At 39.6% G+C, this 17,542-nt stretch overlaps 1 protein-coding gene across 2 annotated transcripts in view; it reads left to right on the top strand.

Annotated features, from left to right (window-relative positions):
* Window positions 1-1,905: 1,905 nt before the first annotated feature.
* The window catches only part of CMC1 (C-X9-C motif containing 1), a 77,815-nt gene continuing 62,178 nt past the window's right edge, over window positions 1,906-17,542 (top strand). Inside the window, exon 1 of one of the 2 annotated variants that reach the window (XM_033212869.1) lies at window positions 1,906-2,126. In XM_033212869.1, coding sequence (XP_033068760.1) covers window positions 2,108-2,126 — 19 coding nt within the window. In that variant the 5' untranslated portion in view covers window positions 1,906-2,107. The remainder of the gene's footprint in view (window positions 2,127-17,542) is intronic. The other variant, XM_033212868.1, reaches the window with a different exon arrangement.

The raw sequence follows: 17,542 nt of genomic DNA on the forward strand, positions 1-17,542 counted from the left end.
CCAAAGAATTGCCTATTAATAATGCAATGCCTCAGGAAATTTCTTGTTTTTAATTGCCAATGACATTTGCTTAACTTAAAAAAATGACTTATCTTCCCTAGTTACAGATTGTAAAGACTCAATTTCCCCCCAAACTATCTAGTTTAACATGGGAGTAGAGAGAGATATACTAGATGTATCAGGCATTGGGCTGCTATTTTTGCTAGTGCTTTTCCTGGTGTGATATGTCTAACAGTTCACTCTATGGGGTACACAAAACCCATGATATTACAGATACTGTTGCTTAGGATAAGGCTAAAGTAAATAGCGCCTAGTTAGCTGTTTTTAAAAAGTGAGTTGATTTAAAAACAAATGTTAGATAATAATGTTTCAAGTGATAGCTCTGGCAAAAATGGTAGATGTGGTCCTTTAATGTCTTTCAAAGGTGTTATATGATATCACATTTATTCCTCAGAACAGTCTTTCAAATTGGAAACCAAAGTCCAGAAAAATGATAGAACTTACTCCTGTCGCTAACAGATCAAACTTTTCCCCTTTACCATAATACCCTTTTGCATATAGAAAGATTTAGTTTAATACTTGAATATGGGTGTCTGACCTGTGTTTTAATACTCCATCTCCTCAAAAAGATTTGCTTTAGCTTTCTAAATCAAATCCTTCACCTTCAGAACAATAAAAGAGGCACACCAGAGTCATTCTGGTGTATTTCTAAGCACATTTACAAAACATACAAGGAAAAGGACCTGATTCCCTGGCTGGGTGAGTGAAACGTTAATTCTTCACCTTGGCACCTCAACCTACAGCTGTAATAAGGGCCGTTATGCCCAAATAGGCCCTTAAACGGAAGACCTGCTGAGCAGAGACCCACTTTCCCAGCCCCGCTCAACTGCCTCAGCTTTTCTGCCAACTGACCAGGCGGAAGCAGCAGCAGGGGAGGAGGGACTGCAGGTAGGTGGGGAGGGGATCATTTTGAAAGCCCTAAATCCCTTGCAGGGAAGAAGCAGCTGCTCCTTGTTTTTCTAAACATCTGTCCCATCTGTCCCAGGCCACACCTCATCCTTTGGTGGCTCGAGCCAGTTAAACGTGAATTTGACAAGAAAGCCCTTCTGAAGGCTGGTTTGTGAGTGGAAATGAACCTAAGTGCCACCTAGAAAGTTTCTTCTACTGAGAAGACGTTAGTAGGGGGTCTTCAGCGGGACGGCTATTACCTTCCTTCATTTTATTCTCACAAAACATACAGCTTTTACTGATAGAGGCGGGATTTGTAACGTCACCCAAATCAGACGGTACGCCCTGGGGATATTATTTCACAACATAGAGGTACTTCTAGAGCCCACATTTTAACCTCTAGGAGAGCCACAGCCTAATTGGAAGGAGAAATAACGATATTGCACATACCATACCACCTTTATGGTAGAACAAGCTGTGCACATCTAGTGCCTGTGGCGTTTATCACATTTTTCAGCGTGTGGCTTTTTTTTGTCTCCTCTGCCACACTGCTCCTTGAGAACAGGGACGTTATTTTTATTGTTATTTTCCCCTTGTATTCAGAACCGTGGCTGGAACTTGGTAGGCATGAAATAGATATTTATGAATGAATGAACGTTAACGAAGAAAAGAAAAGGAACTGGATGATTCATTTGGTTCTCCGACGGCGGGTGTGAGGGGCGGGGCTCGGACTTTGACACAGTTACCGAGTGAGGCGCAGTCCCAAAGTCCTGCAGGTCCGGCTCCAGTCACCGCAGACCCGGGTCTACAACCGATGCTCAGGCCTCCTGAAGCGAGGCTGCGCGCGTCCTGCACGGTCCCGCCCCGAAGGAGCGCAGCCACGCCCCCTTCCCTGGTCATTCCCTCTGCGAAGTCAGTTCCACTCTAGTTACAGGATTGGGGCGGGGCCAGCAGAGCGCAGGCGCAACGGGCGGCGGAAGTAGGAACCTAGGAAGGAAGAGGGGAAGGGGCCCGGCTGTGCTTTGCAAAGGGCCCACGTTTCTGTTGTGGGAAGCTCCTGGAGGTCGCACGTGCGTCCGAGCCCAAGCCCCTCCCCTCCACTCCCGTCCCCGCTTGCCGGGGAGCCACCGAGCGGCTGGCTTCCTCTCAGCCCGCCGAGATGGCGCTCGACCCCGCAGGTACCGGGGCGGGAAACGGGGTTTGCCGAGGGCCTTCGCCCTGGGTCTCACGCCTCAAGCCGTGCGGGCTGGAGGCTGACCTGGGAAAGGTGCAGAGCTTTGGGTGGCATTGCTTCCACCAGCGTCTCCTCACGCTCGGCGTCTGCTTCACCCAGTCTTAGGTCATCTTCTCACTTGTTGGGGGTTATGGTTAGTTGAGGTTGCTTTTGTTGTCTAAACTCTCATGCATTGTGGTTTCTTACTTAACGCGACTCGTCTCTTCATTGTCACCCTGTTTTCGCCCCTTAAGGGCACAGACTCATTTAATGTATGGTGCAGACCCTTTGGCCCCAGAAAAATTTTTATATTTGTTCTGACGCACAGTTTTACATTTCTGTTTGGGAGTTCATGGACCCCGAGTTCATCCTTGTAACCCAACTGAAAAACACATTTCAAAGGATCCATCACTGTGGCAAGAGTCAGTTTCTTTGGAAAGGATCTTCAAAGTCTTGAATGTTGTTTTAATCACCTTGCTTCCAACCACTTCCGTTTGCAGCAATAGTTTACTTCCCCTCGAATTCCCGTCCTTGTGGAAGGTCACCTGCAGTATCTTTGCTGTAGGCTATTCTTGCAAGGGAATAGATAACAGTTTTGGAAGGAATGGTAATTGGTCTAGTCCATTTCTTTCATTTTATGGATACAAAAAGTCAAAACATTGAGAGGTGAAATGGCGTCAAACTTGGGAGATTCAGAAATGGAAAATGCTCTTTCGGAGCCTTCAAGGAGCATGAAAAATATATGTGGCACAGAAATAATGTTTTAATTGAACACGTTATTGCCATGCTAAGTGTTCTCTATTATCCAACAATATGTGGTATGGTAGGTTCCTTTAGCTTCATTTTACAGATTAGGAAACCGAGGCGAAGTGAAGTTAAGTGACTAGTCCAGCAGGTAGTGGTAGATCAGGGAATACTCTAATTTGAAGCATAGAGGAGTTTTGGAACATAATGATCATATTCATTTTGGACTAGGTGATTATGAGGCAGCAGTTGATCTGGGCTTTGAGGGATGGAATATCCAGTGTTTGGAACTGGAGAAGAGCAGCTCCATGAGCAAAGGTTTAGATAATAAAGTGCACTGTGTGATGCTTGGTTTCAGGATGACTACTATGATTTCGTTCTTGAAGGTAGAAGGGGTAGGGTGTAAGTGAGGGGTGAGTAAGGAAGATTCAGGTTTAGTCCCATAATTTATGGTATTTCTTTCTTTTTTTTTTTTTTTTTTAATTTTACTGGGACGGAGTCTCACTCTGTAGCTCAGGCTGGAGTGCAGTGGCGCGATCTCGGCTCACTGCAAACTCCGCCTACTGGATTCAAGCAATTCTCCCACCACAGCCTCCCGAGTAGCTGGGATTACAGGCGCCCGCCATCACGCCCGGCTAATTTTTGTATTTTTAGTAGAGATGGGGTTTCGCCATAATGGCCAGGCTGGCCTGGAACTCCTGACCTCAAGTGAGCTGCCTGCCTCGACCTCCCAAAGTGCTGGGATTATAGATGTGAGCCACCGCACCCAGCCTAATTATGGTATTTCTGAACTTGAAGTGACATATAAAGTCATCTCATGTAGATGAGGAGACTGAGACTGAGAGAGGTTAAAGATTTCCCTATGTCTATAATTTTTGAATTTAGACAAGGAAATGTGGGAGAAAAATCTTCATACTTGCTCTCTTCACTTGCTTACCTTCCAGTTACTCATAAGCCACTCCAATCTTGTGTTGTACCCAAGGCCGCACAGCTAGTTGCTGGATCAAGTGCTCTGCCTGCCTTGGCCTCCCAAAGTGTTGGGATTATAGGCATAAGCCACCTTGCCCGGCCTATAAGAAAAATTTTGATTTTATTATTGCCGCTATATCTCTAGAGTATCTTCTTAGACATAAATTACATTGGTGGCTCAGAACGAAAAGAAAGAAGACTTGTTTAACATCTATATTTTGTATATTTATAAATTAAAAGCGTATTTGCCATAGAAAATACATTATTTTTGTCTCATTAGATTAACAACTCTCTGATGGTTGCTCTGAAATTTGAAAAACACAGCCTTAAACAAAGACCATAAGAAAGAAAAATTGAGATCAAAGAGGAGTGTGTGCCATGGTAGTGGGGTGGGGGTTGGGATTTCAGTTCTGAAGCATGAAATGACCTGTAAACCATTTCAAGGATTTTGAATTTTATACTAAGAACAATGGGAAGACACTGCAAGGTTTTAGGTAAGGCAGTGACAAACAGAACTCTCTTTACTTTGTGTTGATCTGACTTTTCTTTAGATCAAGAATAACCTTGGCCGGGCGTGGTGGCTCAAGCCTGTAATCCCAGCACTTTGGGAGGCCGAGATGGGCGGATCACGAGGTCAGGAGATCGAGACCATCCTGGCTAACACTGTGAAACCCCGTCTCTACTAAAAAATACAAAAAACTAGCCGGGCGAGGTGGCGGGCGCCTGTAGTCGAGTAAGGAAAATAGGAGAGGGAAGGGGAAAAATCTGAGCAAGGATATGGTTTTGGGTCTTAGCCTAATCAGCTCTGGTGTACCACATGGTACATACAGTTTATTGTGCCTTGGAGGCAAGGGAGCTGGGCTTTCATGCCATTTTTCAGTCATTGGTAACTGCAGGAGTTGGGAGAGGGATAGCAGCAAGGAAAACAGCAAATGGCTACCATGGCCAGGGGCAGTCCTAATAAGGTTGCAGGTATGAATGCTCCAACATTCTGTGTTGCAGGAGGGATACCAGCTCTGTCCTAAAAATAATTTATCTGAATCTATTAGGAATCTTAGGATAGTGAGATTTCAGATAGTGACAGGTCAGATAGGAATGGGTATTTGCACACATGTGTACATACACACAGGTGTGTGTACTGCATCCAGTAAAGTGTCACAGGTTGTGGTTAACAAGTTTGAATAACACTGGCTTAAGATATACCTAAGGTAGGCTAAGCTGTACTTTTTTGTTGTTTTCTAGGCCATCATATATACTGTTTTCTCTAGAATTTCCCCTGTCTTCCCTACCCCCAAGTCTACTGAATTCTTGTTCATTTCCACAACTCAATTTAAAATCAGTTTCTTAGGAGGCTTTTCCTGATTGCTACTACCTCTGGTTAAAAATTTTTTGTTAAGGTTTAGGATTAAAAACTCCACTAAAACATCATATTTTAGATATAAAGTCCTTTTCTTTGATGAATAAAAGGAAACCTACAGATATGATGTGCCTATATGTAACAAATTATTGGAGAAATAAAAACATGATTTGAAGAATAGGAATATTCTACCTGTGTAATATTTTTCATATGAATCCACCTCTTTAAATTCATTAGCGATTAGATAAAAGGATAGGTCAGTTAATTTCACCTGGATTATAGAGGATTCGCCACCTACTGCCAGGGAGGCAGTGTACTGTTGTGGAATCAACGCCGAATTTGGGAGTTAGTAAGACTGACTTATTGTTTCAGACTTTGTCATTCACCTGTCCTTAATGACATAATATGAGATCTGAGGATGAGAAGTAGGGAAAGAGATATCAGATAATCGCTAAGATTGCTTCAAACCTTAAACTTCTATGATTCTAAATATTAATACTTGTCCTAGGTCTCAAGGGGTTCTTGACTCCACAAAGAAATAAATTCAAGTTTATGTCTTGTTGCCTGGATTAGTATCTTTTTAATTTTTTGTTTGGGGTGTTAAAATCATATGTGTAAAATTCTGTGTTTTTGACATCTGTAGATGAGAAGTATTACCTTGTACTTGATATAAGTAGACCAAACAAAATTGTACCCAAATAAAACTATTAATACCCAAATTAACATTCTCCCCCACAATCCCCTATTCTATTTTTTGCATTTTTTCTTTTTTTTGAGACAGAGTCTCACTCTGTCGCCCAGGCTGGAGTGCTGTGGCCAGGTCTCGGCTCACTGCAAGCTCCGCCTCTTGGGTTCACGTCATTCTCCTGCCTCAGCCTCCCAAGTAGCTGGGACTACGGGTGTCCGCCACCATGCCTGGCTAATTTTTTTTGTGTTTTTAGTAGAGACAGGCTTTCACTGTGTTAGCCAGGATGGTCTTGATCTCCTCTCATGATCCACCCGCCTTGGCCTCCCAAAGTGCTGGGATTACAGGCGTGAGCCACTGCGCCCGGCCTATTTTTGCATTTTTAAGTAAGCAGATTGAAGGAAAAAATTGTTAAGAATGTGGTGTTTACCATCCTGCATTGTGTTCTGCTAAAGAACTGTTACAGGGAGATTCTTAACAGATCAAAAGATACGTTAATTACCTAAACATGACTAATTGGAATGTAGAGTGTCACATGTTTATGCTGCAGAATAAGGAACCTTGCTTGACTGATTCATTATTGTATACACAATTCCTGGTGTGGTGATTGGTACATAATAGGTACGTATGTATTTGTTTACAGTAAAGAGTTTACGAAAACTCTTTTAAATATATGTGTCATTTGTTAAGCATTAAAACAATTTTATTGCATATTTACCGTATGCTAGGAGTTAGAGGGAATTACAAAGATGAGTTAGACGTGGTCTCTGACCTCATTAAATTTAACTGTTACTCGCAATAGTTCTCATTCTAGCTGCATATTATAATTATTTGGGGAGCCTTAAAAAATATCAGTGCCTGGCTTTTACCTCAGCATTTCTGATTTAACTGGTCTGGGGTGGGGCCCAAGCATTAAGAATTTTGTACAGTCCTCTCAGGTGGTTCTTTGGTACAGCCAAGGTTGAGAGCTTCTGGTACCGAAATCTTTCTTAGTCTACTCAGGCTGCCATAATAAAATCTCATAGACTGACTGAATGAACCACACAACATAGACTGGGTGGCTTAAAAAACGTACATTAATTTTTTTACTATTCTAGAGTCTAGGAAATTCAAGACCAAGGTGCAGGCAGATTTGGTTGCTGGCGAGGACTCTTTACCTGACTTGCAGATGGCTGCCTTCTCCCTGTGTGTTTACATGGTGGTGAGCGGGGAGGGATGGGGGAAGAGGAGGTTGGAGGAGGAGGAGGAGAGAGGGAGAAGAAGAGAGAGACCTCTGCCTCTTGTGAGGCCACTAATCCTATCGAATTAAGGCCTCACCTTTATGACCTCATTTGACCTTAATTACCTCTCAAAAGCACTATCTCCAGATACAGTCACATTGGGGGTTAGGGATTCAACATATGAATTTGGAGAATGGTAAACACAATTCAATTCATGCCAACCAGTGATCTAGCGGGAGAAGATTGCATATATAGTGTGATATGATGTGTTTAAGTCCAGGTGTGGTTATAGCAACAGAACGAGTGCAGGCAAAATCTTGGGGTTAGAAAAAGGAAAAATCACATTTTAGTGCTGAGGTCAGGAAGAACTTTGGGATGGAGAAATGTTGAATTGAGTTTTAAATAAGTAAACTTTGATAACAAAAAATAAGAGGTAGAAGATGGAAAATAAAGACCGAGATTGAACTAGAGTTTGGCTTTACCTGTTACTTGCTGGATAATGCACGATTGCTTTGAGCTTTCTGAGTCTTAGTTTCTTTATACCTGCTTCTAAATGAGATGATGTTTGTAAACCAGTTCCATCCACCACCCTTTTCTTCTTTCTGTAAATACTTATCATGTTGCTTCTGTGTACTATATAGCTGTAAGCTGATTTTTCAGGTAAGAAGGGTAAAATAACCACTAGGTTGGCAAAATGAGGGTTTACATTGTAGAAAATTGAAGTTGGAATTGAGATGCTGGTGGGACTTAGAAACCACCAGTAGATAGTTGAAAATGTGGAGAGTTGGAGATGGAGAGGAGCACTGAAAACTCAGTATCATAAACACCATCTTTAAAGGTGGAACCTTGTGGGATTGCCCCAGGAGGATTAAGTGCAGATATTACCTTGAAAGTGTGTATACTTCTAGTATTGTTACCATTGTTCAGGATGTTTTTGAAACCCCTTTAAGATTTCCTTCCAGATTCTTCAGTACACTCATCTTAATATCCTCATTTTGGCAAATCTTTGTTCTGAAAGTTAATTTGAATTTCAGCCAAAGTTTAACCAGAGACAGTCTGGTGAAGGTGATAGATGATCATCCTGGGAAATGCTGCCTCTTCCCTTGTCTCGGTTTGTTTTGTGTTGCTATAAAGGAATACCTTAGGATGACTAATTTGTAAAGAAAGGGGTGTATTTAGCTCACAGTTCTGCAAGCTGTACAGGAAGCCTGGCATCTGCTTGGCTTCTGATGAGAGCATTTATGCTGTGTCAGAACATGGCAGAGAAGATCAAAGAGGAAGCGGGCGTGTGTGAAGAGGGACCAAATGTGAGAGGCATTCTGACTTTTACAACAACCCAGGCTCTTGGGAACTAATCAGTTTCTCTGAGAACCAGCCCACTCTGAAGAACTAGTCCACTCTAGCAAGAGCAGGAATTCATTACTGCTAGAAGGGCACAAAGTCATTCATGAGATGTCTGCCCTCATGACCCAAACACATCCCACTGGGCGCCACCTCCTTACACTACCACAATGGAGATCAAATTTCAGCATGAGATTTGGTGGGGGCAAACCATATTGCTCCCACCCCAAAACAGTTATATTATGGAACTGGTTTTCATGTTTACTTCAGATTAGCTCTGAAGCCATACCAAGAAAGATGATGTGATTTGAGCAAAGGCTGAGTCTTTGAAATAAGTGAAAAACCCTTCAATATAAAAATAATTCTCCTATCCCATTATCAAAGTATTGTATTTTCTTTATAGGAATTCTATGAAATATTGTAAGATAAAAGAAGAACCAGTAGTAACAGGGTGGACAGAGGCTTGAGGAACATTCATAGGGTTGAGAATATTACACAGTCTTCTAGATTTGTATGAGAAAAAAAGTAAATCAGGCAATGTATTGCTAAGAAGGCCACAGGTATGCTGTCATTTATTACTTTGTCAAATGTCTGCTCCTGTCCCATAACACTGCTGATTTTCTACCACATATCAATGGGAAATTGTGCTTGTAGGGGCAAAGACAGTCTTGAAGTTTTACCAAATAAAGTAAATGTGAAACTTGTTCATTTAAGAAATTATGGCCACAATGGCGGTTGTAACACAGTTCTAAAATTGGCATGTCTTATTGCATAAGTTAATTTCCTGCTTTGGTATACTTTTAAATATGTTGTCCCTTTCTGGCCTCTTCTTGGTTAAAGCAGTGTGGGTGGAAGAGGAAGTTTTCACACCTAGCAATCTGCAGAATCTGAGGTCCAAGAAATAGGTGCTATTGGGAAATGGGTACATCTAGTGTGAACAAGGTGGTTAATTAACAGTGAAAGCTGATAGGACAGAGAAGCTCAGATGAAGCATACTATTGTGGGATATGGGTGGTACTTGACCCAGAAGCTAAGCAGAAAGAGGCACATCTACCTCACTGATGTACTTTCCGTATTTTGTAAGCGTTTGAGCTTATACAAAATTAGATTGTTAGTGGCTGACCTAATATTTGATGTTTATTCCCTTTAAATGTGTTTTTCAACCAACTGACAAATTGCTCCTCTTGCTTTAAAAAAAAATTTTTTTTCCATGGTAGGAAGCAGAATCAGAATTCCCTTTGATTTTACTTTCTGATAAAAAATTGAGAACTATGAATTTTTGAATATTGCTTGTTCAAATGGTGCTTCTGAATCACCAACTTACTGTCTAAGGGTTGTTTCCCTGCTTCAGCGTAACTGTGGAAGCTCACTTAGCCTTGTTTGCTTAAGTCCCCACTCGATGTGCATGGTGGTGTCATTGAAGGTTTAGAACCTAGGTTACATGATCTTGGCATTGGTACTTTATTAGAGGCTTGGTTCATTTCACCTCTGTGAGCCTCTATTTCTTTATCTGCAAAATGAAATCAAAATACCTGCGAGAACTGTTATGAAGACTATATATATTCATTGCCCTCATCTCCAGGTTTCACAGACATAGACAGGCTGGAGCATTGTGGGGGAAAAAACATCTTCCTACTCTTGATTTCCCTTTTTGTTTTTGTTCTGTCAGTTCAAGTGTGGCTTGAAGGGAAGAAGGTGAATTTTCCTATTCTAAGATGTCACTTCCTTTACCCTTCCTCATTTTACTCTGTCATTATAGTAAGAAGGTATGAACAAACTGGCAAGAGGGATATCTGGTCATGAGCATACATATCTTTGTGCTGTTGAGGCAAACTGGAGTCTGCCTAGATTCCTGGTGTGAAGCACTTAGTGAGAACTAACAATTGAGAACTCTGGTCTCATTGTATTGTACATCATGCCTTCTTCCTGGGGCTCTGCCTTTTGAAGCTCTTCATAGCTAGTAAAGAAGAGGGGCCAGTAGGACGTAGTAGCTCACTCCTGTAATCCCAGCATTTGGGAGGCTGAAGTGGGTGGATCACTTGAGTCCAGGAGTTTGAGACCAACCTGGGAAACATAGTGAGATCCCATCTCTATAAAATACACATAAAAAAATTATCTTGATGTGTTGGTGTGTGCCTGTGTTTCCAACTACTTGGGAGGCTGAGATAGGAGGATCACTTAAACCTGGGAGGCAGAGGCTGCAGTGAGCCGTGATTACGCCATTGCGCCCTGTCTTGGGTGACAGAGTAGTATTGTGTCTCAAAAAACAAAAACAAAACCCAAAAAAACCCCAAAAATACTCCCCCCAAAAAGCTGAACAAACAAGAGAGACAAAAATATAGAAACTACTGCTAATGAGAACGTTATTGCAAGTTTATTACAAGCATTTTTCATGTTTTTCCTACAGAGTAAACAGTAGCACCAAACTGTCTTCAGGAACAAGTAAGTGTAACTAGTAAATTTTTTAAAAAGTGGCATTACCTAAGTAAGTATCAAATTAGTTAAATTAGAATGTTTTCATTATTGAAAGGGCATAGCTTGTCCTTCATATATCACATTCTTTCCTATTAAAGACTCTGTAATTGTCTTTGTGGATTCATAGCAAGTGCTGCTGTCAGTAGCCTTATAATCTAGTACTGCCATATTGCAAGAACACATGAGCGCCAAAGCAAAATATGAGCTAACAAATTCAGCCAGTGAAAAAGGTGAAAATTGACTTCCAGGTGATGATAGAATGTTGAGAAGTTAGAGCTTTAGAAATTTTCCCTGGTGGTGTTATCCTGATTCTTTAATTCAGTATAAATTTATGTGACTATACAGCAGCAAACTTTCAAAATTTAATTTTTAGTTTTTCAACCTCTGTACAAATGTATAACATATATACACCAGATTGAGATTAAGAGAATCACTTTGTAATATTGTGAATAAAAATTGCCATATCTATACTATTTGTAATGTTGAAGATAGCGTTTTCAAAAATTATAATTAATAAATCATTGATATTTAGTGACTGGTATGCTATCAAGTAGGAAAATCTTTAGTAGAATTTTCATATTTTTAATACTGTCATTTCTGATTTAATACCAATAATTTGGAAAATTTGAAATCAATATTAATGTAATTCTGGAATTATTTATTTGCCCAAGGAAATTTTAGAAGAATGATCAGATGTCTTGACAAACTGTTTTAAAAATGTGTTTGATAGGAATATTATATCTTAGAATTCATAATGTAGGTAAATTTCTATTCTAATTTATTTTTGGAAAAATGGTTTGATATTATAAATCTATGTCTGTATTCGAGGAATTGATTTAAAGTAATATTGCCTTAGTCATTTAAGACCTAGTTGGAAGATTTATAGAGCAAAGAGAAGATTCATGAGGATGCATTATGACTAAGTTGTGTAGTTGAAAATTATATATGTGAAAAAAACAGTTTGAAATTGATTTTATAAATAGATCAGTATAATCCAATATCTTCTAATCTGTTTAGTAATTACACTGAATAGTTATTGATGCCTAGTTATGATTTATTCTGTAGGCAAGGCAAAAAGGAATTTGTAGGGATAGTCTCAGTTGTATTCTTTTCTCTGTAAGTAAGCACCAGCTTTCCACTCTATGTGTCACAGTCCCTTCAAATTCAACATGTACACAACTGAGTATCTGTCTTACCTGATCCTTCTTTTGTATCCCCTAGCTCAATAAATGGTCATATCCTTTTACTTGAAGCCAGAAAACTAGGAGTCCTCCTTGAATCGTCCCGTTCCTTTAGCCCCTTTAGGCACCATCAGGCTTGTAAGAACTCCCTCTGAATTTGTCCTTTTCTCTCTATCCATGCTTCCAGTTCCTTCTCAGTGCTTTGTTTTGTTTCCTCTTTTTTTGAGACAGAGTCTCACTCTGTCTCCTAGGCTGAAGCGCAGTGGCATGATCTCGGCTCACTGCAACCTCCGCCTCCTGGGTTCAAGCAATTCTCCTGCTTCAGCCTCCTGAGAAGCTGGGACTGCAGACGCGTGCCACCGCGCCTGGGTGATTTTTGTAGTTTTTTTTCACTAGAGACAGGGTTTCATCATATTGGCCAGGCTGGTCTGGAACTCCTGGCCTCAAGTGATCCGCCCTCCTTAACCTCCCAAAGTGCTGGGATTACAGGCGTGAGTCACTGTGCCCGGCCTGTTTCCAGTGGCTTGTGGCAAAGCCAAGGAAACAGAGAATGTGTAAATAAATGATATAACGAAGAGTTCAGGCCTATGGGCCAAATCTGGAAAGGCTTATAAGCTAGGAATGGTTAGTAACATTTTTGAAGGGTTGTTTAAAAAAAAAATATATATATATATATATACACACACACACACACACATCCCCACACACATATATATAATATATATATACACACATACATGACAGAGATGATATGTAGCCTGCAAAGCTTAAAATACTTATACTCTGGTTCTTAACAGAAATAGTTTGTCTACCTTTACATAGGCAATGAAAATTAGAATACAACCACAGGTGTCATAAAGAGAAAAAAAAAATCATGTGAACCCTTTCATATCATTTTTTTGTTTGAAAATTTAAGTGAAATAGATAGTGTCATTGAGAAATGTAATCTTGCTAAAACTTCAGCCGACTCTAGAATAAGTAAAAAGCCGTTATAAAATTGAAACAAAAGTTAAAATTATCTTTGTGCCTGTGGGTCTTACACATAAACACATACATACCCCAAAACGCAGGCCCTGATAGGTTGTGTATTGGTTGGGATTCCACCATGGAAATAATCAGTAGGAGGAAAAAACATATATATCTTAACATGTGTATATATATATACACACACACACACATATATATGCATATATGTGCAAAATACCTTCACAGCATCACCTGAATTAATGTTTACATGAATAACTGGGGACTATAACCCAGCCAAACTGACCCATAAAACTGACCATCACAGGTGGTTTTTAACAAACTTTCAAGGAACTGAGAATAATCTTTGTTTTATACACAATGTTCTAGATAATATAAAGGGAGAGGAAGGTCCCTAATTTATTGTTTAAATAATGCAACTTTAACACCAAAACGATGCAAACATAAGGGAGGCAAGTCATAAGCAAACACCGACATGGTGACAACTGAAAAGATTTTAAACACAATTTGAGCATCGGAGACAGAGGTCTTGCTAGTTACTATTTAACCACTTTTCTAAAGGATGTAGCCAGCAAGAATTAAGAAAGAGGATGCAAAACTGTTTCTGTGATTGTCTACATAGAAATTGGAAAAGAATCTGTTGTCAAATTATTAAAATTGAGAGAGGTTGTATTGATTATAAGGACAACATAAAAAATCAGTTGAACCTAAACACTAGCAGTAAATAATTACAACAGGTTATTTATGGAAAGATACATTTACTAATAGAAATCTAATGAAAGATGAACAGTAACTTTAAAGAGAAAATTATGAATCTTTTTGTCTACTTAGTAACCTAATTTCTAATAGTTATGTGTTGAAATCTTCCACTGTGAGTGCAGATTTCTGTAATTTTTTAAGCTAATCTATTGTAAATTGAGGTAAAATATACAGTGAAATTTACAGATCTTAAATGAGTTTTCATAAATGTATATACCCTAATGAAGACATTTTTCAGAGAGTACCTTTTCAGCTCCCATAAATAAGCACTGTTGTAATTTTTATCACCATAGGTTAACTTTGCATATTCTTGAATCATGGCAGTATGTACTCCTGTGTCTGCTTTCTTTTGCTCAGATGTTTTTGAGATTCACCTAGGACAGATCACCTACCCTACTGATAGTAATGGTATACCAATAGTATCATTGTTTTTTATTGCTAAGTAATTTTTGGCTATTCTGAATAATGCTTCCGTAAATAGACTTGTACAAGTTGTTTTCTAGACTTATATTTTCTTTTTTTTTTTTTGAGACTGAGTCTCACTCTGTTGCCAGGCTGGAGTGCAGTGATGCGACCTTGGCTCGCTGCAACCTCCGCCTCCTGGGTTCAAGTGATTTTCCTGTCTCAGCCTCCCAAGTGGCTGGGACTTCAGGCGCACGCCACCACACCCAGCTAATTTTTGTATTTTTGGTAGGGACAGGGTTTCACCATGTTGGCCAGGATGGTCTCTATCTCTTGACTTTGTGATCCGCCCGCCTTGGCCTCCCAAAGTGTTGGGATTACAGGTGTGAGCCAGGACTTATATTTTAATTTATCTTGCGTAAGTGAATACCTAAGAGTGGAACATATTTAACTTTATAACTCAGCAGTTTTCCAGAGAAATGTATCATTACACAGTCCCACCAGCAAGATATGAAAGTTACAGATGCTCCACATTCTCTCCAATGTTGGTGTTGTCATTGTTTTTAGTTTTAGTCATTCTCTTGCATTCAAAATGATAAAAGGGGTTTCATTTGCAGTCTCTTAATGATTAATGATTTTGAGCACCTTTTTATATATATATTTACAATTTGTATATCATCTTTTGTGATGTGTCAGTTCAAGCCTTTTGCCCATTTTTTATTGAATTTTTATTATTGATAGATAGGGGTTCTTGATATATTCTGGACTCAAGTTCTTTGTTTTATTTATTTTTATATTTTGTATATATATATATATATATATGAAGTAAGTTTTTCCTTCTGGTCTGTAGCATGCCTTTTTAAAATTTTCTTAATTGTGTCTTTTGATAAACAAATGATTTCATATTAGTGAAGTCAAATTGATTATTTGTATACTTTATTTTTACTGCCTTATGCCTTCTTTAAGAAACTGTCTACTCCAAGGAATTGAAGGGTCTTTTTTTGTTTAATAGTTTTAGTTTTTACATTAGGCTTATGATCCATGGCCAATTAATTTTTGTGGTTACTGTGAAGTAGGTGGTCAAAGGGTTTAGCTTTTTTTTTTTTCATGTTAATATGGTTCTGCCACCATTTGTCAAAAATACTTTTATTTCTTCATAAACTAGCCTTAGTGCATTTGTCAATAAATTTGTTGTATATACATGGAAGTATTTCTGGATTCTTTTGTTCTCTTTTGTTACATTACTCTTTTTGGTTACCCGAATTATGCCAACACTACATTGTCTTGACTTCTGTGGCTTTGTAGTATGACTTGTAAACAGGTAGTTGCTGCATAGCATCTGAATTTGTTCTTCTGTTTTAGTGTTGTTTTGGCTATTCTGTGTCCTTTGTGCTTCCTTATACATTTTTTCACTTTTTTTATTATAACTTTATTTTGTAATAATATAATAATAATAGGAAACTGCAAAATCATGCAGTTTCCATGTATCTACCTTCTTCCCTTTCCCTAATGATGCTATCTTACATAACCATGGTGTATATATTCTCAGTGGGTGTGATACTGCCTTCAAAGGACAACAATTGACATTGGTGGAGACAAAAATACTCTCAACAGATAAAGCACTGTTACACCTGCAGTACGTAAACATATATGCTTTTTTTTTTTTTTTTTTTTTTTTTTTGAGACGGAGTCTTGCTCTGTCAACCCAGGCTGGAGTGCAGTGGCCGGATCTCAGCTCACTGCAAGCTCCGCCTCCCGGGTTTACGCCATTCTCCTGCCTCAGCCTCCCGAGTAGCTGGGACTACAGGCGCCCGCCACCTCGCCCGGCTAGTTTTTTGTATTTTTTTAGTAGAGACGGGGTTTCACCGTGTTAGCCAGGGTGGTCTCAAACTCCTGACCTCGTAATCCGCCCGTCTCGGCCTCCCAAAGTGCTGGGATTACAGGCTTGAGCCACCGCGCCCGGCCAACATATATGCTTTATCTGCGATATGAACATTTCATCGGGGTACATTAGGAAAAAAATGTCAAAAAAGGCTCCTTTTAGGGCAAAAATGAAAAAAGGTTGGGACAGGCTCCTGTAATGAAATGTGAACAAGGAAACCGGAAATTGGCAATGGTGTAATATCGTTGATTCAGGTACTCATCTTAGTCGAATTTCACCAGTTTTTACATGCACTTTTTTTGTTGTTCTATAGTTATATGACATCTGGATCATGAGGATTTTCTCCTGTGATTGTTTGTAGACTTTTTTTCTTTAACTTTTTATTTTGAAATAATTATAGACTCACATAAAATTGTGAAAAATACTATATAAACTGAGTGTCCATCTCACAGCGTTCCCCAGTGGTGACATCTTATATATCTGTAGTATAATATGAAAACCAGGAAACTGAAGTTGATACAGTACTGTTAACTAGATTATAGACCTTTTCAGTTTCACATGTACTCATATGTGTGTGTATATAATTCTGTGTAATTTTATACCATGTTTCTTTTTTTATAGGAAAGCGTTCAGAGTTTTACTATTTTTTTTTTTTTTTTTTTTTAGAGGCGGAGTCTCGCTCTGTCGCCCGGACTGGAGTGCAGTGGCCAGATCTCAGCTCACTGCAAGCTCCGCCTCCCGGGTTTCCGCCATTCTCCTGCCTCAGCCTCCCGAGTAGCTGGGACTACAGGCGCCCGCCACCTCGCCCGGCTAGTTTTTGTATTTTTTAGTAGAGACGGGGTTTCACCGTGTTAGCCAGGGTGGTCTCAAACTCCTGACCTCGTAATCCGCCCGTCTCGGCCTCCCAAAGTGCTGGGATTACAGGCTTGAGCCACCGCGCCCGGCCAACATATATGCTTTATCTGCGATATGAACATTTCATTGGGGTACATTAGGAAAAAAATGTCAAAAAAGGCTCCTTTTAGGGCAAAAATGAAAAAAGGTTGGGACAGGCTCCTGTAATGAAATGTGAACAAGGAAACCGGAAATTGGCAATGGTGTAATATCGTTGATTCAGGTACTCATCTTAGTCGAATTTCACCAGTTTTTACATGCACTTTTTTTGTTGTTCTATAGTTATATGACATCTGGATCATGAGGATTTTCTCCTGTGATTGTTTGTAGACTTTTTTTCTTTAACTTTTTATTTTGAAATAATTATAGACTCACATAAAATTGTGAAAAATACTATATAAACTGAGTGTCCATCTCACAGCGTTCCCCAGTGGTGACATCTTATATATCTGTAGTATAATATGAAAACCAGGAAACTGAAGTTGATA

Source organism: Trachypithecus francoisi, unplaced genomic scaffold (assembly GCF_009764315.1).
Source record: "Trachypithecus francoisi isolate TF-2019V2 unplaced genomic scaffold, Tfra_2.0 Lachesis_group0, whole genome shotgun sequence".
NCBI classification, from domain to species: Eukaryota; Metazoa; Chordata; class Mammalia; order Primates; family Cercopithecidae; genus Trachypithecus; species Trachypithecus francoisi.